At 35.6% G+C, this 24,969-nt stretch overlaps 5 protein-coding genes across 7 annotated transcripts; 2 read left to right on the top strand and 3 right to left on the bottom strand.

Moving 5' to 3' along the window:
* Positions 1-257: 257 nt before the first annotated feature.
* On the bottom strand, positions 258-2,910 carry LOC113730412 (uncharacterized). Of its 2 annotated transcripts, none has more exons than XM_072073863.1 (3): positions 2,770-2,910; positions 1,242-1,489; positions 258-427 (listed from the first exon to the last, which is right to left on the bottom strand). In XM_072073863.1, exon 2 carries the CDS (start codon positions 1,484-1,486, stop codon positions 1,253-1,255), a length of 234 nt encoding a protein of 77 aa, XP_071929964.1. In that variant the 5' UTR covers positions 1,487-1,489; positions 2,770-2,910; the 3' UTR covers positions 258-427; positions 1,242-1,252. The 2 variants fall into 2 exon arrangements, with proteins under 2 accessions (XP_071929964.1, XP_071929965.1); XM_072073864.1 differs by lacking the exon at positions 2,770-2,910 and adding an exon at positions 2,245-2,385.
* A 2,372-nt stretch (positions 2,911-5,282) lies between these two features.
* Positions 5,283-7,599, top strand: LOC140034947 (large ribosomal subunit protein eL33w-like). Its single transcript, XM_072073862.1, has 4 exons — positions 5,283-5,442; positions 5,543-5,807; positions 5,905-5,947; positions 7,366-7,599. Exons 1-3 carry the CDS (start codon positions 5,411-5,413, stop codon positions 5,944-5,946), a joined length of 339 nt encoding a protein of 112 aa, XP_071929963.1. The 5' UTR covers positions 5,283-5,410; the 3' UTR covers position 5,947; positions 7,366-7,599.
* Positions 7,600-12,520: 4,921 nt separating this feature from the next.
* Positions 12,521-16,916, top strand: LOC113730409 (probable sugar phosphate/phosphate translocator At3g11320). The gene is made up of 4 exons (XM_027255070.2): positions 12,521-13,425; positions 13,993-14,096; positions 14,204-14,432; positions 16,393-16,916. Exons 1-4 carry the CDS (start codon positions 12,964-12,966, stop codon positions 16,537-16,539), a joined length of 942 nt encoding a protein of 313 aa, XP_027110871.1. The 5' UTR covers positions 12,521-12,963; the 3' UTR covers positions 16,540-16,916.
* A 499-nt stretch (positions 16,917-17,415) lies between these two features.
* Positions 17,416-19,924, bottom strand: LOC113730408 (proliferating cell nuclear antigen). The gene is made up of 4 exons (XM_027255069.2): positions 19,418-19,924; positions 18,593-18,745; positions 18,380-18,477; positions 17,416-18,136 (listed from the first exon to the last, which is right to left on the bottom strand). Exons 1-4 carry the CDS (start codon positions 19,734-19,736, stop codon positions 17,648-17,650), a joined length of 1,059 nt encoding a protein of 352 aa, XP_027110870.1. The 5' UTR covers positions 19,737-19,924; the 3' UTR covers positions 17,416-17,647.
* A 1,051-nt stretch (positions 19,925-20,975) lies between these two features.
* On the bottom strand, positions 20,976-24,418 carry LOC140003880 (LIM domain-containing protein WLIM2b-like). 2 transcript variants are annotated; one of them, XM_072073860.1, is made up of 6 exons: positions 24,007-24,418; positions 23,548-23,786; positions 23,165-23,264; positions 23,037-23,071; positions 22,827-22,916; positions 20,976-21,484 (listed from the first exon to the last, which is right to left on the bottom strand). In XM_072073860.1, the coding sequence occupies exons 2-6, from the start codon at positions 23,680-23,682 to the stop codon at positions 21,275-21,277; spliced, it is 570 nt and encodes a 189-aa protein (XP_071929961.1). In that variant the 5' UTR covers positions 23,683-23,786; positions 24,007-24,418; the 3' UTR covers positions 20,976-21,274. The 2 variants fall into 2 exon arrangements, with proteins under 2 accessions (XP_071929961.1, XP_071929960.1); XM_072073859.1 differs by having other exon boundaries at positions 23,548-23,783.
* Positions 24,419-24,969: the final 551 nt, after the last annotated feature.

Below are 24,969 nucleotides of genomic sequence, written 5' to 3'. Positions count from 1 at the left end.
TTTTACAAATACATGGCGTTTTTGGTATGGTCACTAGGGGCAATTTCTCCTTGCCTTTTTGTTGCCCACGCCAGTGCTTTTAGAACATGTCAATCTAAATAAATGCACAGAACCAAATGAACCATTCCACTAATCCTCACATCGTAAGGCCATACCCCTCGCATATATCACAATCAAGAAAAGATACTACAAGAGATGCAACATGTTCTCTCTTTGTACAAATTCAGAAAACGACGTCCGTCAACTAATGCAGAAAATTTTCAAATACATCAGCAATACATAACCCAACAACCAGGAACTCATCACAAGATGGCAGTGGAACTTTCGAGATAGCAATCCAACATCCTAACAAATGCTTCAGCCCTAGAAGAACCTCCAATGCGCACTCCTTTCACAAGATCTATGGTTTACAGCATTCAAGTGATCTCTGCAACGAATAAGATAACATCAGAACTAGCAAACACTAGATTCATCAATGTTACCAAGATTAACAAAAGTGCAACAGCCAGGGAAAAAAAAAATTTCTCACAAATATCAGCAACAATGCCTATTGACTAAACTTTCCAAAACCACAAATATCATGTCCAAGTTTAGGACCTCAAGGTGACAGAAGGCAAATTCAGTTTCAAATAGGGCATGCAAAGCAAAATGTTCCCAATTATTTAGTCCCATACAAATAAACACTTTGTTGTTAAGGCAGGTACTTTTTTCCCTCATGAGCACACCGCACTCCTGAAGAAACAAGGACAAAATGCATGTTTGCAGAGAATTCATGCTCAATTTCCAACTGCAAGCCCAATACCTGTTACAACACGTCACTTATCCAACTTGTAGATAAGGAGAATTGAATTTAAATCAGAAAGAATGTTAAAGTGGCACAGATGCATGTAATATGGAATATAAGACATCCGTTGATAGATCCACCAACTCTGCAAGCATTGGTCTCGGAAAGCCAAGATACTAAACACTTGATTGCATTTTACAAGAAAATGACAGATCAACAAGCCTGGATAACCATAGATTCTCTGCTTAAAGACCATGCATACACTTACTTTCATGTTCTGTAAAAAAAAAAAAAAAAGTTACAATGCCACGAACTTCATTCCCTAAGAGTACATTAAACAGCTTCATAAAAGTTTCATCCAGCATACCCTAATAACTAGATCTACTAGCCACAACGAAAACAAAATGGAAAGATAAGACTCCCCAAATATACATCAATTAGCTTGACATAAACTTACCCAATGAAATATTAGCCAGATACAAATTTTATAACAATACAGAGGGTGTTCAGTAGAATAAGAAGAACTCTTAAGTATTGTGTTGTGTAAATAAGGCCGATAATCTGTCCCTTTACTGAGTTCCTCCGAGCTCCTGAGTATTCTTGGAAGCTCCAACCTCTGGGGGTAAGGAATCGATCTTCATTCAATATGGCCAAGGCATTTGCAAGAAGCAGGCAGCCCTCCAGCAATGTCCACAAGCCCATTTACTGCAAGATATGTCTTGAACCAGTAAATTTTCAAAAGCAAAACACTTTCTATTTTACATATCATCAAAGAAAATTAGAAATAATCAGTAGGACAACTAGAACTACAACAGGCCAAAAGATGCTGACCGATTTGAATGAAAACAGCGGATAATAAAAAAGTAGAGCTGGAAAGGGACAACCTTAATGTATAAAAATATACGACAACAACTCAGCAACTGAATGCAATTTTTTCAGGCAGTCCAATTTATTTCCATAATAGATGAATGGAATTTAAGTTACAGTAATCAAGAACTGGGATTAATTCTTTTACATTCAAAATGCTTAATCTTTTCCCACTTTTCATAGCATATCCAGGAACCTAGAGCAAGCAGCTAAATGAAATTTATACCATGAACTAGAAATAAACTCTATAATTTCTAGGAGTTATACAATCCAACAACTGAAGCACACTTGTTAACAACAGTTTTCTAGAAAAGAACAAACCCTTCATCATTGTATAGCCAGATAGAGGGGGGAAGGGGGAAGGGGGAGGGGCGTGGGGGAACATTAAAGCAATTTTTAAAGATATACCAACTGAAGCCCTCCATCCAAAATACAAAAATCCATAGGAGAATCAGTCATTAAACATTTAAGCTCACAACATGACACTTCATGCAAGTCAGGTTCCTAAGATCTCTTTAAGTGACAAGTGAAGATTTAGGACCCACTAAAATATAACAACTTTTGCCGCAACTTGCATCCAAAAAATAACTAACCTCAACACTAGAAGTAAAGTCGCACAAAAACGAACGAGTATTCTCAGGCAAGATCAGTTTTTTAGGAGCACCGCCATGACATACAAAAAGGACAAAAGCAAAAAAATTTCTTAGGTGAGTAAATATTATACCGGCTCTTAGATCCAACACACAAAAACAAAAATAAAAATAAATGTAGAGAAAATCAATTAACAAGAAGATTATTCGAATTATTAACGGGGATATTTACCAAAAAGAAAAAGTAAAACATCACCCGAACAAAACGAATCCTACAGATGCAGTCTAAAACAAGAAAAAGAGAGAACGATCCCCCACTTGCTCGACCAGGACTGAAGTGTCCGGGTCGGCCCGTCCCAACTAAGGACCAGATGAAAAAGAAAATACCTTTCTGCTATATTAATTCGAGGAAAAGACAATGATAATCCCCAAGAACATCCCAGAACATTGATAAATAGGATCGATTAAACCAAACCAATGGAAGAAAAATGCACGAAAAACAATAAGAACCTCATCCGCAATCCATACCAATTTTTAGGCCAAAATTGTCTCCTCAAAAACCCTTAGAAGAACGCGTGAAAGAAGAAGGGGAACGAGAAGGCTAACTGATGCTTCCGCGAGCAGGGAGAAGGATATCGCCGGGGAGTGGGCGTTTTGTTGGAGAGGAGAGTGGAGGTGGCCGTTGGGCTGAAACGCAGTGGGTATTTGTATTGGGCTAATGGGCTTAAGCTGTTGAAAGGTGTTTTGGGCGGATTTTGACAGTAGCTGGACTCAGCATCTTAATTTTTCTAAGATTTGTTTTAAAAGGAACTTTTTCCTTCTTTTACAAATTTGGGTGGATTTTAAATAAATTTATAACAAATAACATAGCATACTTGTTAAATACTCCATGTTATTTTCTTATGTCCACTTGTCATTCTAAATTTGGTCTTGTCCAGAGAAACCAAAAAAAAAAAAAACTGTATCTTATTAATCCATGATCAATGAATTAATAAAGGATCCGAACTATAGTGCAATAACTATTTCTTAATTTTCTATTGTTGAGTTTATTAGACATCTGTTTTTTTTTTCCCTTTTTACTCCTCGTGTGATACAGTTAATTGTGCTGTGTGACATAATACAAAATGTAATATATTATATATCACAATTGGTGCATAATGTTTTTGTTGATTGATGTTATCTAATTTGATACAATCGCTCTTATGCATGTATATATATGTATGCTTTTCTTTTTTTTTATAATTTGGGCAATTGCAATGTTATTTATAAGTTCTAATTTTTTGGATAATTATAGTTTCATTCTTTTTTTGGAAATGAATTATCGCTACAACTTATTTAATAAAATCGTACATGTCACTCAATTTGCTGCAATCAATATGAAATGTGGGAATAAGGAATATTTTTTCTTTCATTTGCGAGTTTATTCATGACAGAAAACAAAGGCACTGCTACGGTGCACAGCTACTGTTGGAAAACTTTTCCACGCCACTGATGGCCTGATTTGGACAGAATGCAGAGTGAAGCCTAAACTTTTGTCAAAGTATCAATTCTATCACTATATGAACACTAAACAAAATTTTATTGATATGTATATCCAAAATCATTCTATTTTTTTTTTAACTTCCAAATAACATCAAAATCACTACAATTCTTTTCTCCTCTTATTTTCTTTCATAACTTAATCTCATCTTTTCTTTTCTCTATCCTATGCTCCCAAACTAGCCATTAAAGTTTTGGTTTTAGCTTGCCGACTCCTCCATAACTAGTTTAGGAGTTGTGATTTAATGAAAAGAAAAGAACGTGACAAAAAATACACTCTTTCTAACATTTAAGAGTTTTTGAGAGGTAGAAAATGACGAAAAGCATCTGATTTTGACTGATGAGCTCGTACTATTATGGTTACCAAAATTTTCAGCCCAGATGTGGACGGAAAGCATCGGAAAAGGATGAGAATCCCTAATAAAATTTTTTATAAATGCCAATTTGTCCTCAAATGTGTGCTGAATAAATTTTTATCTATATATATATATCAAAAATCATCCCTTGTCCAACCTTAACTCTCAAACAATATTAAAATCATTCATCTTTCTTTCTCTCTTTTTTTTATTTCATAACTTAATATTTTCCATCATTTTTTTCCTAACCAAAACATCCAAACTATCTATTAATATAAGAATTTGAAAGATTTTGAAAATGAATTGAACAAGTTAAAATATGGATTTTTTAAGAAAAAAATCACAATAGATGGCTAATGATAAAAAAATATAAATGACTAATGATAAAAATATAGAATATGCTAAAATATGCTATGTTTTTTTGATTTATTTCTTTAACTTACAAGTCCATTATTTTACATGATTAACAAGAAATTTTCATCAGTTGTAATTTAAAAAAAAATCAACTCTCAAGCAACGTTTGGATTAATAAAAGGGTATGACTTTAACAGAAAAGCAAATAAATCAAGTAGACAATTTTTTTCCTAACCATCTTGTTTGGATTACTTATACAAAAGAAAAAAAAAGAAACACCGAATATTTTGCAAAAGAACGGAAAGAATAGATTATGTACAGTTACATTTTATCCATAACTTAATAAAATCTAATTGTAAACGTACTTTAATACTTTACCCTCTTTTTGTATATTTTCATATTCATCTTGTCATTATTATGAAAATTTTAAATAATAATATTTAAATGGAAATTTTAATTTTTTTTAAGAGAAAGAAATTACAAGAACTATTAAAATATAGAAAAAGAATTTTAAAATGTTAACAATTATCGTTATAAAATCTAGTATTCAAGATTTTCAATTTTTCTTACATTCAAAATCATGGTTAATTAGTACAAGTGACTAAATTATGTCTATCCATATAAATACATAATATTTCTTAAGTTGTAAGAATAGTAAAGTCATTTGACTATCCAATGAGATAAGTATTGGGTCCAAATAGCTTATAGAGGAGGTAAGTAATATTTTCAAAACTTTAGAGTAAAAAAGTGAAATTGTTGGAAATCTAAAGGGAGGTTTCTGAAATTATCCCTATCATCTACACATATAACCATCATTGACTCACCTAGGGTTTTAGCGCAATTCTTCTTGGACTCCTCCATCACAAGCTACAAGCAAACCCCATCCCCCAGTCCCCGCCGCCCTCACCACCCATCAGAAAATGGTTAAGGGACGCCAAGGAGAGCGCGTCAGGTAATCTAATTTTCCGACTCCATCTCCATCTCCCCCTTATTCAGTAATTTGTTTCATTGAATTTGATTTTTCTCCCAATTTTTTGGGTTTAACCCTGCAGGCTTTACGTTAGGGGAACCATCCTCGGGTACAAGAGATCGAAGTCCAACCAGTACCCGAACACTTCGTTGATTCAGATCGAAGGAGTGAACACAAAGGAGGAGGTGGCTTGGTACCTCGGCAAGAAGATGGCGTACATCTACAAGGCTAAGGTTAAGAAGAATGGATCTCATTACCGCTGCATTTGGGGAAAGGTTCGCCGGCCTCACGGCAACAGCGGCGTCGTCCGAGCGACGTTCAAGTCGAACCTCCCCCCCAAGTCAATGGTAATATTAACTGTACTGCTGTTCCTTTATTTATTATTCCTATTTGGTTTGCTATTTCTTTTTCTTAAATGAATGTTTCTGTATTTTGATATTTCAGGGATCAAGGGTTCGGGTCTTCATGTACCCAAGCAATATTTAAGGTATTCTTTATCCGCTTTTTTGAAAATTTTCCAGGGTTATGTTTATGGTTGCTTTTTGGTGAAAATTTTGTTACCTATATTTTTCAGTGAGATGTTTCTTTTGCAATATCTGAATTAGAGTTTAATAATTTGGGTCATTTACGGGATGCTCTAACTTGTAGAGTTTGGTAAACTGACCAATTGGTTAGATTATGAGTAACTTCAAGGTTGGTCGATAGTTGGAGTTGATTTTTTGGGTTGGATTCTGTATATATAGATATGCGGTCGCAATTCCTTTTGTTCCTCATATTGCTTTTATAAGTGGTTTCCCTTTCACAATGATGTGTGCTTGTGCTAATTTTTGAAGTTTTCTTTGTTAGAATAGTTGTAAGAAGGAGCGGGTTTTTGTGAAGAATTTGCTTGGAGTTTTACATCTCCGTCTCTATACAATACTAAAATTTGTAGGCAATACAGCTCAGCTTGAGTAGCAGATGGTTTTACCAGATTTCTTGTGTTGGATTTCAGTCTTACCAGATTTATAGTTATGGCTTAAATTTTCAGACATGCATCATTTTAGTGAATGATGAGGTAACATGGAGAAGTTTTTCATGAGAACAGTTTGTGTGGCTACTGATGAACATGACCAAAAAATGTGGGTGGAGAGAGAGCGAGCAAGATGTGGTTCTGAAGACTATACGGAGGATGTCAATCATGCTTAAAATTGTTTGTGTTACACAATTCATCCAAAATATGGCTGTTAGATATGCAGAATTGATGGAGACTTGTGTGCACAACATGTGGGAGGTGAAAGGGAGAGATTTTGTTAATTTTCATAAGGTGACTTTGATTTGTTAAGCAATATCCCCCCCCACATTTCAGGAAGCATGTTAGAAAAGATGGCACTTTGGCTAGTTTCCAAGTATTTTGAAACTTCCCCGGTATAAGTTATCCAAAGTTACTGCAGACAGGGGTTAAAACAATTTTGTTGATCGGCGCAGATTTATCCTAATTTAATATAATGAGTTAGAGTTAGATTAGCATTCAGTGGCTTTAAGATGACATCTTTTTGGATTGAATTGTCTGGTAGCTTGTCTGCTCAAGTGATGTTCTGCTGTTGGGGCACTGATGCGTATTGTTTAGACTCGCGGAGGGTTTCTGATATGCATGTATGCTACATTTTCCATGATTGACCCGTTCCATCTGGCTATGATTAGATATTTGCAATTTGTTGGAGCTCCTGAAATTTGAAAACTGTGGAGTGGTACACTAGACATTCAGAAGCTACTCCTGATTTTTGTGATCATCATCAGTTTCTACGGTTTCCATTCTTAGTGTTGCCATGATTACGTTGTGTTAAATGGTTATGGAGTCATTTTTTACTATTTGCTTGGTTGCTAGTCATTTGTTTGGACGTTTACAGTTTTCTTATGTTGTTGCAGTGTTCCAGCGAAAGTAGGAGGAGACAGCTTGAGGTCATTGGTGGCTTTAGAAGGCCGTAGGTGCCAGATGAAGGTCATTGGTGATTGAAGGACAGTATTTAGAGGCAAAATTTACCCCTTTTTTTGTGGACTTACCCTTCTAGTCTCTGAATTTATCATGTTTATTTTATACTAGGAATTGAACATGCAATCTGATGAGACAAATTTTGATTATGTGGATTTTATCTTTTTTCACTTGGGTGTTTTTGATCGTTAGTCAACCAGAATTATTGTTGATTCGTCTCTTCATGATATGGCTGTGGGTATTGTTTGAGGTTAGCGTCCTTTTTGATTGTCTCGGTGATTTGCTGTCGATCAAATCAGTTGGGAACGTTTCTACCCGGTTCTTGTTTACAACTTTACATCTGGTGTGCGAATCTGTTAACAATAGCTCTTCTTCCTCGACTTTTCCCCAAGAAAATTGTTGAACTAAAGAGACTCTATAGTGAATAATAAGTGCGGCTTCTTAATTCCTATACTGGAAAGTACGACTGTGTCGGTAGGTGGTTTTTTCCCCCCCTTTGGAACTCTTTTGCCACTTTCTTTGGACAATTTCTTAACCGGTTAATTACCTTTACCTCCTTGAATGTCTTACTATATTACCAATCAGCCCCTTAGGTGTGATCAAATTACAAATCCATCTCCCATGCTCAAAATTTCATAATTATCACGCCCCTACCATTTGTTCAATAACGTTGACTACGTTATCATGTTTCCAAGAAATGAGCAAAGATTTATCGTGAAAGTCCTAAAATGCTCGTGTAAACCCTAAGTTGTTCTTTTCCTAGGTTTTCCTGCACAATTAAGTGGGCCTTGGAGGTAAAAATTAGGGCTAATTGCAGAAACCTCAGGAGAGGTTTTTGACATTTGCATTGGCCTCTCCTGTGATTTGAAAAATTATACTGACCTTCCCTGAGGTTACTAATTCTTTGCAAATTTAGTCCAAACGATTAAAATATTATTTTAGAGAGTGAAATTAGAAATTTGTACCAGATTTACCCTTTGTGCTATATGTCCAATGAATGACAAAATATTATAAATTAATTAACAATTAATAAATTTTAAGGAATATAATTTATGAGCAAACACGTATTACTCATTTAAAATACCAGCTCTTTACGGATATTTTATTTTCAAACATTTAATTTGTGATAAATATATCAATATTTGTAAGTAAAATTCAAAAAGTGTTACAGTAATATTCTTGTAAAAAGGAAATCGGTAGGTTATTTATTTAATATAAATTAAATATTTTTTTAAAAAAAATAAATGACCCATAAAGTATTAATTTTTTATGATTTTCATCCATTACATGAGTAAAGTATTCGCTCTTTATGTGCATTTTATTCATTTAATTTATGTTAAATATATAAATGTTTGTAACTAAAATTGAAAAAGCGTTATATTAATATTTTTACGGAAGAGAGATTGGTAGGTTTTGTATTTAACAAAAATTAAATATTTGAAAGTAAATACAAATATGTATTTGAGCATAAATATTTGTATTAAATTAAATGTTTGAAAGTAAAATACCCGTAAAGAACCGGTACTTTAAATAGTTATCGGCTCTTTATGGGCAAACACGCATTACTCATTTAAAATACCGGCTTTTTACGGGTATTTTATTTTCAAACATTTAATTTATGATAAATATATCAATATTTGTAAGTAAAATTCAAAAAGTGTTATAGTAATATTCTTGTAAAAAAAAAGGTAGGTTATTTATTTAATATAAATTAAATATTAAAAAAAAGAAATGACCAATAAAGTATTAATTCTTTATGGCTTTCATCTATTACATGACTAAAGTATTGGCTCTTTATGAGCATTTTATTCTGAATCATTTAATTTATGTTAAATACATAAATGTTTGTAACTAAAATTGAAAAACTATTATATTAATATTTTTACGGAAGAGAGATTGGTAGTTTTTGTATTTAACAAAAAATAAATATTTGAAAGTAAATATATATCTGTATTTGAGCGTAAGTATTTTTATTAAATTAAATGTTTGAAAGTAAAATACCCATAAAGAGCCGGTACTTTAAATAGGTAATGTGTATTTGCCTATAAACTATACTCCTTAAAGTTTATTAATTGTTAATTGATTTGTAGTACATTGTCATTCATTGGACATGTAGTACAAATGACAAATTTGGTAAAAAAATTCTAATTTCACTCCCTAAGACAATATTTTAATCGTTTGGACTGAATTTGCAAAGGATTAGTAATCTCAGGGGAGGTCAGTGTAAGTTTTCAAACCACAGGGGAGGTCAGTGCAAATGTCAGAAACCTCAGGGGAGGTTTCTGCAATTATCCCTAAAAATTATACAGACACTCCAAGCCAAATGCTTCAATTTGGCAATAATACAACCAAATTTCAAATAAATTTCACTGAAATGTATTACAATTCTTCTAGGGAAAAAAGAACTACATAAAGAAAAATTAAGTTTATCAAAATTTGAGAAGCCCGGAGAACTTGTTGCAAAATTTTACGAAAATATAAAGAGAAAAAAAATTAAATGATTCATAAAATATAGAACTATTAGTTCTTTAGAGCACGTCTTAAACGGTACATGCAAACTAGGGAATAAGGATATAATCTCATGGGGAAAAAGGGAAAAGAGGAATGAGGTTTAATAGATGATTTTTGGAATTTCACCTAAATATCCATTTCCCAAGCACTCAAATTGCCGATCTACTATAATCTTCATCATATCCATCTCAAACACCATAAAATCTTCAGAACATTTAGTGTGTTTTACTAATAAATTCTAACAGGCTTTCAGATTTATCCAAAATTTAGTTTACTGTGGTATGATTTGTCAATATTGCATGCTTTTTTTGGGTCTTGTGTATTTCAATGGAGGCTAGAAAAGATGGGAGGGGAGAAGGTTAGTGGGTGTCTTGGTGATTGGTGAAGCATACTTTGCAATCAGATTTGCAGCATCCCAGACAACAAGGGGTAAGATCGAAGGTAGGATCTTAGGAGCTTGGACAGTGTATCAAGAATTGTAGAGAAGGAAGAATTCTTTTGTCTTTCTTCCAGCCCCTGTTTGTTTCTTTGAAGCAAAATTCTCTGTCTTTGGTTTCTGGTAGCTCATTTACTGATTTCATTTTTGAACATCTTTCAGGCGAGGGCATTGTTGTACCTTTGTAACATCCGTTAATTGGGTTTAAATAGTGTCATTTGTAGGGGGTGATTGTTATTTGATAAAATCTCAAGGCTTATTTTGTCATTTGGCTGAACCTCCGAGGAGGTATATGTAATTAACCCTTTCTTAACCTTAATTTTTTCTAGTCACTATTTCGTTTCTTAAAAAATGATGTTAAAAATCGAACAATTTGCATTAGCATCAAAGAATATGAGAATATGGGGTTCCTTTTTTATTGTGCTTAAGTTGTCCTTGAATCATTTTGCTTACGGGGCATCGGCCGCCCCTCGAGAACTTGGAACGGCAAAAACCCGATGGGGCGTGCGGAATGGTAGGCCTTTGATGGATGAAGGCCTCGTCATCCGCCCCTCCCCCACCACCAGCGCACCAACAAAAAAAAAGAATCAAATAAAAAAGGAAAGAAAAGAGCAGCAAATGATATGAAGAGAAAAGTGACGAAAGGAAGCGCGTGAAAAGCGACAGTGTGAAAGAGGAAGTAGTACCAATTTGTTTCGGGTTAGATTTTAATACCAGTACGAGACCTTTACGTGTTACTCCGTTTATCCCCGTCACGTTCTGATGTGGGATGGAGTAAAACGGAAAATGCGGTACCCCCTATATTTTACCTTGAAAATTCATCGAGCAAATTATATTGATTTTGTTATCTGACAAAGTTGCCTTACACTCGCAACGAAGAACCAAATGTAATTCTCTCACTAGAAGTTTAAGCGCATGTTGTTATAATATAACCATCACAAACATTGTAACTAACAAAATAATTGTAATTTGATAGAAACAAATTTTACAAGATCATAGTTTTGCCTCTTTTTGTTAAATCAATTATAAAAGGACATTATTTATACGCATAGCAGGTAAGCCCTTGACAATGTTCTAAGTAAACTGAAAAAGGGTAAAAGCTTAATTTGATAATGAATGTAATGTTTCTCACGTTTTAAAAAGAATAAATAGGGTTGCTGGTTGATATTTTCTTATCATTAATATTTAATACCAGAAATTTCGGAGCCTTTATTCCTCAAAATAATAACATCTGCAATAGCCTCAAAGCATGTGATTTTGATATTGTAGGAGTTGACTAACCACTAAATTGGAAAATGAAATGGCACCAGAAAACAAATGGATTTGGAATGAAGACCTGAGATATTCCATCACCCCAAATATACACTCCCTTTGGTTAAAAGCACCTTTCTTGAGAAATACTACAGAAAAAGGGGGGAAAAAAAAACAGAAGAGAAGGAATCCGACAATTAATACTAGCTTAGTGAGATGCTGGTAATCACATGGCATTTGGCATATTTTGGGGAAAAAGTTTTGTTGGTAGATAATCGATTTTCTGTCCCATATCCTGTGCCACTCATTATCCCACTTTTTATTATATTGCTATTTCTCCTTCACAAACATTATGTTTTAATTCCTTTTTATTTTCTTATGATCCAATAACTATTAATTGAGTAAAAAATAAATACAACAGTTTCAAAAAACTAATATATAATAGAAAATTAAAAAATACAGCAGAAAATTCATAAAAAATCTCATTTTTTATGCATTTTGATTTTTTGAGTTTGTTAAATTTTGTGTATTACTCAATTAATAGTTATTGGATCATAAGGAAATAAAAAGGAATTAAAACATGATGTTTGTGAAGGAGAAATAGCAATATAATAAAAAGTGGGACAGAGAGTGGCACAGTGTGCGGGACAGAAAATCCATTGCGGTAAATAATAGTACTAAGCAAGATACAAGTCAACCACCACCCCTAATACAGAGCTTAATACAGGACTTAATACAGAGCAAGCAATAGTCCTAAAAATAAGATTATTTAGTACTATTTGACTAATCATCACACAATTAAGCGACTCCCCAACAGTAATCAGTAATTAGGCGCAGTAAGGCGTCCTCACGCGTTTACCTCGTCCTCCACTCCTCCTCTTCTTTTTTCTTTCTTATATCTCTCTTTCTCTGCCCTGCAAATTCTCCGTCGGTAGTCCTCAAAACTCGACCCATTTCTCCTCTCTATTCACACAGCTACAGCAATATTATTGTATTCAACGTGTAATTAATTATATATAAATATATACCAATCCGCAATTCGACGGTGGAACAATTTTTCGTTGAATAGTCTGATGAAAGTGACTCATCAGATCCATGGGCATTCTTCCTAGCTTCTTCTCCCCAATGCGTCGTGTTAGATCTCTCTCCACCCCCTCCTCCCCTCCTCCTCCTCCTCCTCCATTCTCTATTTACCCAATCCTGTCCCTTTTTCGCGGCTAAATTTCCCTTTTCCGCTTCAATTCTTTTCTTTCCTGTATAATCCTAGGGTTAGGATAGATTTTTTGTTTTTGTTGTAGATTTCCGATATTTTGGAGATTGCTCGGAAACTATCGGGATGAAGGCGGCAGCAGGACTAACGTCAGCTTCCAGCCGGCTGTTTACGTTCGGTCTGGTGACGGCCTGGTATTCGTCGAATATAGGAGTTTTGTTGCTCAACAAATATTTGCTCAGCAATTATGGGTTCAGGTATCCGATCTTTTTAACTATGTGTCATATGACGGCGTGTTCTTTGTTGAGCTACATTGCGATTGCTTGGTTGAAGATGGTCCCCATGCAGACTATAAGATCTAGGAAACAGTTCTTCAAGATCTCTGCTTTGAGTCTCGTCTTTTGTGGATCCGTTGTTAGCGGTAATATCTCCCTCCGTTTTTTGCCCGTCTCCTTTAATCAGGCCATTGGTGCTACCACGCCGTTCTTCACGGCCGTCTTTGCGTATTTGATGACCTTTAAGAGAGAGGCTTGGTTGACTTATGTCACTCTCATTCCTGTTGTCACTGGAGTCGTGATTGCCAGTGGGGTGCGTTTCTTGCTCTTCTTTCTTTGCGTTTCCAGCTAATTCCGTTCATTTAGATTCATTGAACTATTGCTGAATTGGGAGTAATTTTTGCCTTGGAGCTTTTCTCTTTACATAGTTTACTGCGGTAAAGAGGATATAGATTTGCTTTATCGTGCTGACGACTTGTGGATTATACGGTAGAAATATGTTCTTCTGTGTGACAATATCCAGTCGATTTTCCAGACTTCGTCAGTAAGAAAAACTTTTACTTATTTGAGTAAGCTCAGAGGCTTATGGATCAAAATTTCTAGTTATTCCAGGGCATCATCAAGTAAGGACTAGCGCACTTCATCAATTGATGAGGTGATTTCAAGATGACATAATAACTATTTGTTAACTCTCTCCCATCACCACTTTTTCATGGAATTTAAGTGAGATATTTCTAAACTTACTAATACTTAAGGAACTGATAATTCATGTGCGAATAATGGATCTTTCATTTCAATTCTGTCGATAAACTATTCTACTGAGAAAATCTTTTTGCCTCTGATTTTTTTTGGGGGTGTTTTTCTCATTTTATGCATTCAGGGCGAGCCAAGTTTCCACTTATTTGGGTTTATTATGTGCGTTGGTGCAACAGCTGCAAGGGCCCTCAAGTCTGTACTACAGGGAATTTTACTTTCTTCTGAGGGGTAATTTCTTTTGCCTGCAATTATTGTTTTGATTTGGAAAAGTATTTTTGTATTTGGGCACATCTATGACTTCAATGTGATTCTGAAACATCGCTTTTGTGTTGAAGGGAAAAGCTGAATTCCATGAATCTTCTGCTGTACATGGCTCCTATAGCTGTTGTACTTCTACTTCCTGCCACACTGTACATGGAGAAAAATGTAGTTGGTATCACATTGGCACTGGCAAAAAATGATATCAGGATTATCTGGTATCTGCTATTCAATTCAGCACTTGCATATTTTGTGAATTTGACCAATTTTTTGGTCACAAAACACACCAGTGCTCTGACTCTTCAGGTATGACCCTGTTTCTGGAATTCAATATATATTCTTGTCACAGAGTTAAAAAAATTATGGGATATATGTTTTCAGACCAAAATGATCATTGGTGTTCCACTTTAAGCACAAAAGAGCAAAATCTTTTAAGAATCAGATTAGTGTTTGAAATTATTCTGAAACAGATATATTAAGGACTTGTAGGGATTAGGATTAAGATTGCATTCACTATGTTTATTATTATACTTTTACACTTCATTTGTGTAATTTTATGTGGACAAACATTTTGAGGAAGATAATGCTTGATTTAGAGGCATTCAGCTAGGATTTTGGCTTTGTGCGACTTCTAGTCCAGTTTAATGTGAGGGTGAGAAGGGGCTGACCTTGATGAGGATTCCTGTCCCATGGTGTAGGGACTTCTGGCATGCATATCCCTGGGTAAAAATTTTTGACATTGTTGCTTGCTTTCTCCAATTTGAGAACACCAGAAAGTGAGGAGATTAATTGGTCTGTTGGTGCTAGATGATGATAGCAGACTAGGTGTGGAACAAGTTACAAGTATTAAAAGATTGAGCTGCATTAGTTATTCTGCTTGTTATTTTTCTTCCCTTCCTAATTTTCCCTCTCCCTCTCCCTCCCTCCCTCTTCCTCCACACCCCCTCTTCTTCTTCTTCCTTTCTTTGTGCTTTTTGGTATAAAGAGTCGATTGTTGTTCAACTTCTCGTGGGAAATTGTTTACCCGGCACTCTATGACATTGATCTTATTCAAGTTATGCGTTTAGAAGTTGATTTAGCTTTAGGGTGTAGCATTTTTTCACAACTATCAAAAAGCATTTCTCATTTAACTTGCAATTTGGAGAGCATTCTTTCTAGACAACAACTGTGCTGTTAGAAATGATGCCCATGTCAATGTGTTTGACTGCAATCCTTGTTGCATGCACTGATGCCATAACTTCTATCTATTTTGTCATATTTCTCATTTTACTTGGAGTAGAATCCTTGGAAGTACAAATGAATGATCAGGAATTTGGATTCTTTCTTGCAAAGGATGCTATTAAGTTCTTAGATTCATTTCTTTTCTGGAATAAGAATGAAGGAATATCTCTTGGGACAGCTACTCTTTGGAACAAATTAATTTTGGGGTGGAATACCACAGATTCCTTTGATCACATGTTTACATGATAGTATAATGTTGTATTTAGAAATAGATAATTTGAAATACCTTGCTTTTCTTGATTTTCTTTCCTTTTTCCAAATATGAACATGTATTGGGTCGTATGAGGTGGGGAGTTGGTTATTGTCTGTAGTGAGAGTTATAGAATTTACTCAAATTGTCTGGTGATTCAGTAGGAGCTCTCTTTTATATGTTGATTTTGCAAGGGTAGCTTCTCATGCAGTTTCTTTATTGTGAACTCTTAAGGAGGCTCACATAATTTAGCTTAGGTCCTTTTGGTTGTAGGTTTTATAACTCGTTGTTTCTGTGCTCTGTGTGAGTTGGGTAGGGTTGGGAAATCGGGGGTTTGGGAAATCGGTAGGGTTGGGAATTTTGCAGATACAGAGAAATGAAATCATGGAAACATTTACTCATGCATAGAAGCCTTTACTTTCTCCTCACGGTAAAGGCATTGACTAATGTCCACGGCAGTTCAATTTGAGATGTTTCTTGAATCAATTAGCATTATAAGTATTAGCACTAGCGTCAGATATTATCTGTATCATTCTTAATGTTTTGCAGTGATTCTTTTTATAACAACGGTTGCTATCTCCACTTCTATAATCTTGTCCATGTTAAGCATCAGAAATTTTGTGAGTCCAGTGAATGACAAGCATTTTGCATCTGTATTACTGCTATTTGATTATTAGTATTTCCCTATTTGTTCATTTTCTATAGTCGGTACATTTTGTGGTTGTTCCGGCTGTTGAGAGCTTTTATGCATGGCAAATTAGCTTATGCTCTCTACTTTTTCACTTGTCTCCTCAGGTCCTTGGAAACGCAAAAGGTGCTGTTGCTGTTGTTGTCTCAATACTAATATTTAGGAATCCAGTATCAGTTACAGGGATGCTTGGCTATTCACTCACAGTGTTTGGAGTGGTGCTCTACAGTGAAGCCAAGAAGCGTAGTAAATGAGAAATTAACCTAGGGAAAAAAATTCAACTGCAGTTTTCCACTAGTTATGCGAGGACAGGTGCAATGTTCCTTATTCATGCCAGGATTGTCTATTTTGCAGCTGGTATCTTGGGTTGTTGCCCTGATACATATTTTTTGGTTAGAGACCTCGGAGAAAGCCTTCCATCTGTATCAGAAATGTCAGCAATTTAGCCAAAGTAGAATTTATTAATAAGTGATTTGTACGACTCTTCACTCTTCCCCAGCTTGGAGTCATTAAAGATAGATCTTTTTATACTAGTATTTTATTCTTTCAGGAAACTGTTTTCAGTCTACAGAATATGTTGTTAAAATTTTTGACATTGATTAATGAAAGGAATACACACGATTTTACTGTACGATTGATAACTATGTTGATGTTACATGACTTGTATGATAGTGAACACTGCAATTCTCAGCATACGCGATGTGAGGTACTAAATTGTGGTTACTGTTGATGGGTGCTTGATCGTTAGCAACTCAATTTTCTATCAAATGATTCTTGTTTTCAGATTTTGCCATGCATGTTGTGATTTAGTTGAATACGCCCCTTGGGCGTGGAGCAAGATCCCAGCGAATCTGTTGTGTTAGCTCATCAAAGTTGGCTTTAGCAAAGTCCTCTTCTAAGTGTGAGCTAGTACCGAATCAAGGCCTCCTTGTGGGAGACGACACTGTGAAATGATGACTTGCCTCGTACGCATGCAAACTTGTGTAAATCCTGGAATTTTAAATCAGACATTTATTTGTTATATTTGTAACTTTACTGAAATTTGGTAATCTTCGTCAGCAAATAAAATCCCAAAACGTACAAAAATGCACCCAGGGTCCAGACATCAAAGCATTGGGAAACAGAGTGCGTTTCTGCAAAATAGAATTCTTTCAAACTGATATCACTACGAAGGATGGACAGCGACCGTTTGGCATCAGTAAATATGACGAGGTTTAAAGACTAACCCAGATTATCATCACACTGAACGCCCTAGAACTTCTCCATTAATTGACTAATCTACACCTAAATGAACGCAGAAAAAACAAAGAAACACAAAAGGACTCTTCCACCTATATCTGCTATCAGCAGCAGCAGAACCAACTACTGCTCAATATCCATGATCTCAATTTCACCATTAGTGCTTGCTCCGAGCTTATTTTCTACTTTAGGCTTGCCATCAACAAGAGGCTTGCTTTCTTCGTCAAGCTTATGGCATTCTAAAAGCTGAGGTTCCTCTTTAGGCTTGCTTTCTGCTGGTGGCTTGCTCTCTTTCTCATCTTCTGCAACTTCCATAAGCTCAGGTTCCACTTTAGGCTTTGTCTCCGCTTTCAACTTGGTTTCCGCCTTTGGTTTGGTTTGTGCATGAGCTGCAACCTCTTCTTCTTCTTCTTCTTCTATCTTTGGAGCTAAATAGTACCTGATGTAACCCATCCCTGCGACTTTGTATTCAACCACAACAGGTAGATCAGAGGACATGCTGATTGTCACTTGCTCAGCAAGTGGGGTGGCCTTTGTGAACGAGTTCATGTACCTCAATGCAAACGTCAATGTAACTGGTTCCTGCATTTCTATAATCGTAGCATCTTCTGGCTGTAGTATACAAGGCAGAACTGTGTTAGAGAGGGTTTGAACTACGTTTATGCTGAATTTAATTACATATATGAACTTTTACAAGGAGACTAATCTTGTCAAGATTTATTTCTCTGGTTTTTTGTTACAGCATCTGACACAACATGTTTTGGCCATTGGCTTCATGTTACTTGTTAGTGAGCCGATCACAATCATGTAATTAGCTGGATGCTATAACTGGAATGAATTAGGAGAAGAAAAGACCTTGTCCACTGTTGCATTCTGCCTGCAGACAATGTTTGCTGCACCAATGTCACCTCTTGCGGAAAACCTCACACCTTCTTTTGTCACAGATATTACAACTACAGTAATTCGGTGCCCGTTAGCATAGCATTGTATGGTATGGAGCGGACAAGATGGGGGGATCAAAAACAAGAAGGGGATATAGAGGATATCACTAAATTTATGAGGCTCTACCAGTGTCACCAATGCTGCTAAGATCTCTGCAAATCCTTGCAAACTCTGCTGATGGCATCCTAATAATAGCCTCATACTCGGCTTCTGGAATCCCAAGATGCTCGCTATCAATGTCCATAAGCTTCATTTCAAAATCAGATATCTTGTCTTGAGCTTCAGTTTCCAACGTCCGTGCCAAATAGGAAAGTGGAATATTAAGTCTCAAGAGAAACATTTTTAAAAATTGATGACCATATTATATTCGACATAGAGTAACAATTAAGCACCCCCTAAATTGGTAGCAACAGATCAAAATTAACACAAAGATGTAAAAAAAACACGCATGTACACAGATATGTTTCGAGAGTATACTACTTCTCAGGCTAACAAGCAAAGGTAACGATCAATTTGTCGAGTGAATAAGCAACATAAATCCAAGAAAACTAGTTGATCGTGTGCATTTCAGATTAGAAATCAGAAACAGATTGTTAACCAGAGTAAAGAAAGTTCGCATCAGTTTTTACTATCACTGGCATCTATGGCATAGAAAATTTTGCAACAATTAATGAGACAATCAATTCCCCAAAAGCTCATTACTCTAATCAAGCATAAACAACAATAGAAACACATATTTGACGTACACAGTTGACATATCCCAACTGTGATTTTTACATCCTGAACACAACATTTAATTAATCACCTTAAACAATCCATATTAGCAAAAACCCATCAATCAGAATTCTCGAATATGCAAGCCCGGGAGAATAAAATATGAGATAATACTACTAACTACAAATTTTTTGTACAAAACGAGAAGGACAAGAGGGGCATGACTAAGAAGCATACAGGGGCTTTCAAACATGAAGGTAACAGTATCAGTTCCATCGTCAGCCTTGATAGTAATGATGTCATCATTGCCAGCACATTTGAGCATCTTAGCCATGTTCGCCAGGTTCATGCCCATCGTCAGGTTGCGGTCGCAGCGGTAGTGCTCGAAGCCCTCCGATCGGAGAAGGAGGGCCACCAGGGCCACGTGGCTGGAATCCATGGCCTGAAGAGAGAACCCAGTTGAGGAACAGTCGAAATTTGCATCATTCACCAAGTCCTTGATGGATTCAAGAACTTTCTTCAACAAACTCCCCTGTACCAGTCTCAGTTCAAACATTTTCTCGCTAGGGCTTTACCTTTTTTCACCGGAATTTTTTAGGAGAGTGACAGTCAGAGGAAGTACTGCTTCATTTGTAGAGTAATTTGGCGGGAAAGTGAGAAATTCCCGCCACGAAGAACGATGTCGTTTTCTTTCGCCCTTTCCCTTTTCGGGTTTTTAACTTCTTGATTTTCTATTCTGCGTTTCTAATATCTTGATAAAAATGCTAGTATTAGTTACAAGTTGTAATGCTGCTCACGTTTTATACTTTAGGGCAAAACATTTGGATGGCACTTTAGGACAAAAAATTTGGATGGCTCTCAATGTTGATCAACTTTTACTCTCTAAATTAGGTGCATATTCTTGTAAAAATGCATACTTCCCACTCTTTTAGCTAAAGATAATTTTGGAAATCTCCTCAAAATTTATTACTTCAAAAATATCAGTAACATCTCCTAAAGCCATACATTTTATAATAGTCTCACCCTTGTATCATTAAAATATTTTTATATTAATCATTTAACAAGAGAAATATATTTTTCTCCCAATTCTATCCTTTTTGTATTGTTTTATATTGAATTTTCTATCAAATTGATTATAATATAAGATTTATATGTTTTGTCTAAAAGTTTTCATTTCTATTATACTTTACCTAAAAATTATTAAAGTAATGAAAATAATTTTGTGAATTGTGTGCTATGATAGTGATTAATAGTCCTACCTCATTAATATAGAAGTTAAGTGATATTTTAAAATTTCAAAGATGTCAAGTGATATTATCATAAACCTCACGGAAGGAAGGTTTTTGAAATTATCTCTAGCAAAAAAGGTGAAAAATATATCCCTTTACAACCTCGAGGGGCAAAGATATACACTTAATAATTGGACAGCTAAAAGTTGAACAATAAATTCAGTTTTTTTTTGTCCTATACTTTAGTAGAGTAACCAAAAATTTTGACCTATACTTAAATAGAGGAAGAAAGAAATATGCCAAAATTTTAGTAAAATAGGTGGTCATGCCCGTGAAAGAAAATAATTGTTGTGCCTTCGCTAAGTGTAATATTTGATTCATTACCTCTACCACTCCTGCGTTTCATCAACTATAGGAATTCAATTGTAATTGATAGTTAAATACGTGAATGGGCTAAGGCATACATTTGAATTTTGTTAAGATGGCAAAACAAATGCAGACCCAAAGGAACTTTCTTTGCATTTAAAGAAAGAAGCAGCAAATTAGAACTTAGAAGCAGACAAGCATTTAAAGAAGAAGAAAGTTGTTCAGTTGGGTTCGTTAAATAAAATAACAAGCCACAGCAATTCCAACAGGAATTAAGGCAAACTGAGTAAAACCTGCCCAAAATAAAATCTAGGGATGTCTGAATATTACATCCCACAGATCAGCAATAATGAGGAATACTAAAATGGCCCTGTGGGCTGGTTTACAATTAATTCATTTCATTGACTGCAATCAAACAGAAAGGAAAATGTAAAGTTGTAACACACTCGGGGCAAGCAATCCCATATAGATAGATGGTATCCAAGAGAGGGAAAATGTGCTAAGCATCTGGAACAGCTGTAGCTGGCCGCTTGACTGATGCAGACTTGATTAAATGGTTGTAGCTGCCTTTCTCCTTGAAAAGCTGCGAGAAATGAGGTTTGCAGTACAAAATACCATCCAGTGCAGCATAATTTGAGGGAGACAGAGAACACCCACCATGAGAACACTTGAAACATGACTTGTGATAGCTTTGGTTCTCCACTGTAACCTGAAAAGTTTCGTGCCAAAATCAATGCTATATAATAAAATTATGTCACGTTGCTTAAGCTAAACTAAACAAGACAGTTCGAGCAGCGTCAATGTAACATAAATGCATCTCTAGTATTAGTATAACATTATGAGAAATAACAATGGCAACAATAGCTGTAATCTAGTACATAAGCTGATTAACAAGAAGTTAAACATACAACATACAAGCACATATCTAGGACAAGAACAGTCGGCATGACTCGAGACATCCAAATCTAATGGATACCTCCACATTTAGTTACTGTGAAACGGCTTCACCTAGATCATCAACCGTCCAGTAATAGAGGTACCAATAGTTCGGCATGTGTGCATATAGACACGAATTAGCTAGAGTATGTTAGCTCTTCTTGCACATTAGAGGTGTTCTCTTGACTGATACATTTTGAAATGTTCTTCTCAGTTATTTAGCTGCATCTCTTTTGTTATTAAAAGAATAAATTATCTCAAATACGGAAGGGAAAAGTGACACATGGTTCAGATAAATGAAAGAACACTAAAAATAATTTATACTAAGGAATTACATAAATTTATTACTATAAAAGGTAAATCATTATAACCTATGTCATTCTTTTTAAAATAAATTGTGGTGCAATGCAGAGCTAACGGGGGTTGCCTCTTCCTCTACTCTTATGAAAGATAGCCGTCAAATTATCAGATAATTAAATAATGGCATGGCATTTATCTCCAGAAAATAAGCAGTTGTAGCTTGCATTTGTCAACCTTCTGTCACAATATGTACATCGCTGTTGACACTCCTTTGCTAAATCAAATACTGAAGTAGATCAAGACAGTTTATCTTTGCAAACCATCACATGCATACCATAAAAGTTAGACAACGTAATGGGTGATAGAATAGCACAAGGTGTACAATTGCAACAACATAAGCAGATGTATATGCAGACTTGGGACTAAAGTTCATTGCCTAAAATTGCTTCTACTTTCCAGGAGGAAATATGTCTGAATTTCTGTGAGCAATATAGGAGCAAAAGCATTATGGGAGAACAATCTTTAGTCAGCCCATCTTTTGCATTATGGTCGTAATGATTCAAAAATATACCCTCTACATCCTGAAAAATGGTAAAAAGTAAATTACACCGCCCTTTTGGAAGTAAAGTGCACATCTGGTAGAATGCAGAGACTTCGAACATGTACACTGAAAGGAAATTAAATACAAGTATATTTATAGTCTAATTAGAGAAACCTACACAATGCATGCCAATCAAAAAATGTAACTACTAGCCAAATAACAATTTTTGCTAAATGTTATGTGAAGGTGACTTTTATCAATCTCGAATTCACACCTTTTCCAAGGGGTACGCAGTTTTGCCACAAGTGGCACACTTGTCTTGTGTCCCAGAAAACATGCCAGCAGCTTTGCTAGGTGATCTCGTCTGTAAATTGGATCCCACAGAAAAATAACAATCAGAAGTACTCAAAACGCAATATCTCACGAAAATATTTTTCTCTACTAATTTGTCTTCAGCAAGACACAGGTAAGGAGGAAAACTTGCCAGCTCCGGAGTTAACTTCTCAGCTGACTTTGCAGCTGTTAGATAAAAAGAAGAATTGCAATTTAGAGTGATATAGCTAAAAATGATGATAAACTGAAGAAAAGTCTTGATTGAAAGGGAAGACATACGAGATTGAAAGCTCTTGTTGAAACTGCCAGTCTCCTTGAAGAGCTGCTCATAGTGAGGCTTGCAATACAAAACACCTTCCATCGAAGAGTAATTACTCAGCTGAAAAGAGAAGGTAAAGTCTAAGCAGAAAAACTGATCACAACACATGTAGAGGACCAAAATAATCACGACTTACAGTATGGTGTTAATGATCCCAGAGCAAATCTCAGTGATGCATAAGAATAGATTAACCAGGGTGGCCTAAAGTGCTAAATCTTGAATGCATTTCCAGCAAAAACCAAAGGGGTTTTCAGCTTTAAAAGAAAAAAAAAAATGGGAACAAAAAGTGCAACTATCCATCACAGAAAAGTCTGTGTAATAAGGTGGGAATATGATTAGATACCTTGAGGGTGCCCTTGCAATGGGAGCATTTGAAGCAAGATTTGTGATAGCTAACTCCATCAGCAGACAAAAGCTCCACAGGATACACAGTCTTCACACAGGCCTTGCATTTTTGTTGGGTCCCAATGAAAGACATAGCTTCAGCTTCAAAAACGGAATGCTACAAGCTACGTTATTGCTAGATCTGTTCACTTTGGGCCGTCAAGCTATTCACTGGTTCAAGGGTCCGATTCAACTCTACTCAAAAATTAAAACTAATTATAGTGTGTTGCATTGCATGCAAATCAGTTGCTTACTGGGGTAATATCCCACAGTTAAGTCATAACAACCGATCTGATGCACAATTAGTTTGCACAGAAATCCAAAGGCTGCTAACTGATAAATGAAAAAAGATCACATTTTTGCATTCAGTACTCCCATTGACCCAAAGAGACATGAGTTAACAATCTGAAATGCTTACCTCTTGGGCAGAAAGAAAATCTGGAGGGTCTTGATCTAAGAGCTTGAATGAAGATGTATTACTCGATATGAAATTCAAAATTTGCAAACTCCTTGCAGCTCAGCCAAAATGCAGTGACCAATTGGAGAACTTCAATATATTTCAGTGTCCAAGAAACACGTAGTTCTGCCTATGCGAACATGTATAGACAAGGGGGAAGTGGAGAGAAGGCAGAAGAGGAGGGGCGCATGCAGCGAGAAGTGGATGGAAAGGTTGATGGTGGTGGTGGTGGTGGTGGTGGTGGTGGTGGGCTTCCTGGTTTTGGTGGGGTTGGGGGGGCTACAAATGAAGAATGATTACGGGTAATTAATTCAATTCAATTGATAGATAGAAAGAGAAGAAAGAGGGAGGGAGCCAGACAAATATAATGCATTTGTCCCCGATTTGATTATTCCTCCTTTTGGGACTATTAGTACAGTATAATAACGAGGCCTTTGGTTTATATACGAGTTAATAATAAAAAGTGAAGAAAAGTATTTACGCGTATCTTTTTGTTTTTTCAGAGATAAATCTTTCAATGCCCTTCCACTCCCACCCAATCCATTTAGTGTTTTTCCTAAAAATATTTTCATTCTCTATCTGGGCCGCAAATTCTAACTTGAATGACTAAAGAATTGTTTGTTTTTTTTTTTTTAAGACCGATGAGAAGAGGTTTGATGCTTATCCTTTTGTTTACTACGTACTTATTGTGTTTCCTTTGTTATGCTATTTTGTGCTTACTAGTTACTACTACTTGCATTTCTTTTTGGCAAATTTGGGTTTTGCAAAATTTTCATCATTATTTTGTAAGGAAAGAAGATAACTATTATTCAGGATAATTAGACGGATGTTAGAGATTGCAATACTGCATGTTTTCTTTCTTTAAAATTTCTCCTAGCCAAATAAAGGGAGCTTAAGTGTCCGTTGCAGTTCATGAAAATACAT

This window comes from Coffea arabica, chromosome 2c (genome assembly GCF_036785885.1).
Source record: "Coffea arabica cultivar ET-39 chromosome 2c, Coffea Arabica ET-39 HiFi, whole genome shotgun sequence".
Classification (NCBI taxonomy): Eukaryota; Viridiplantae; Streptophyta; class Magnoliopsida; order Gentianales; family Rubiaceae; genus Coffea; species Coffea arabica.
Note: the sequence above shows the minus strand (reverse complement) of the source record. Positions and strands in the feature narration are given on the sequence as shown.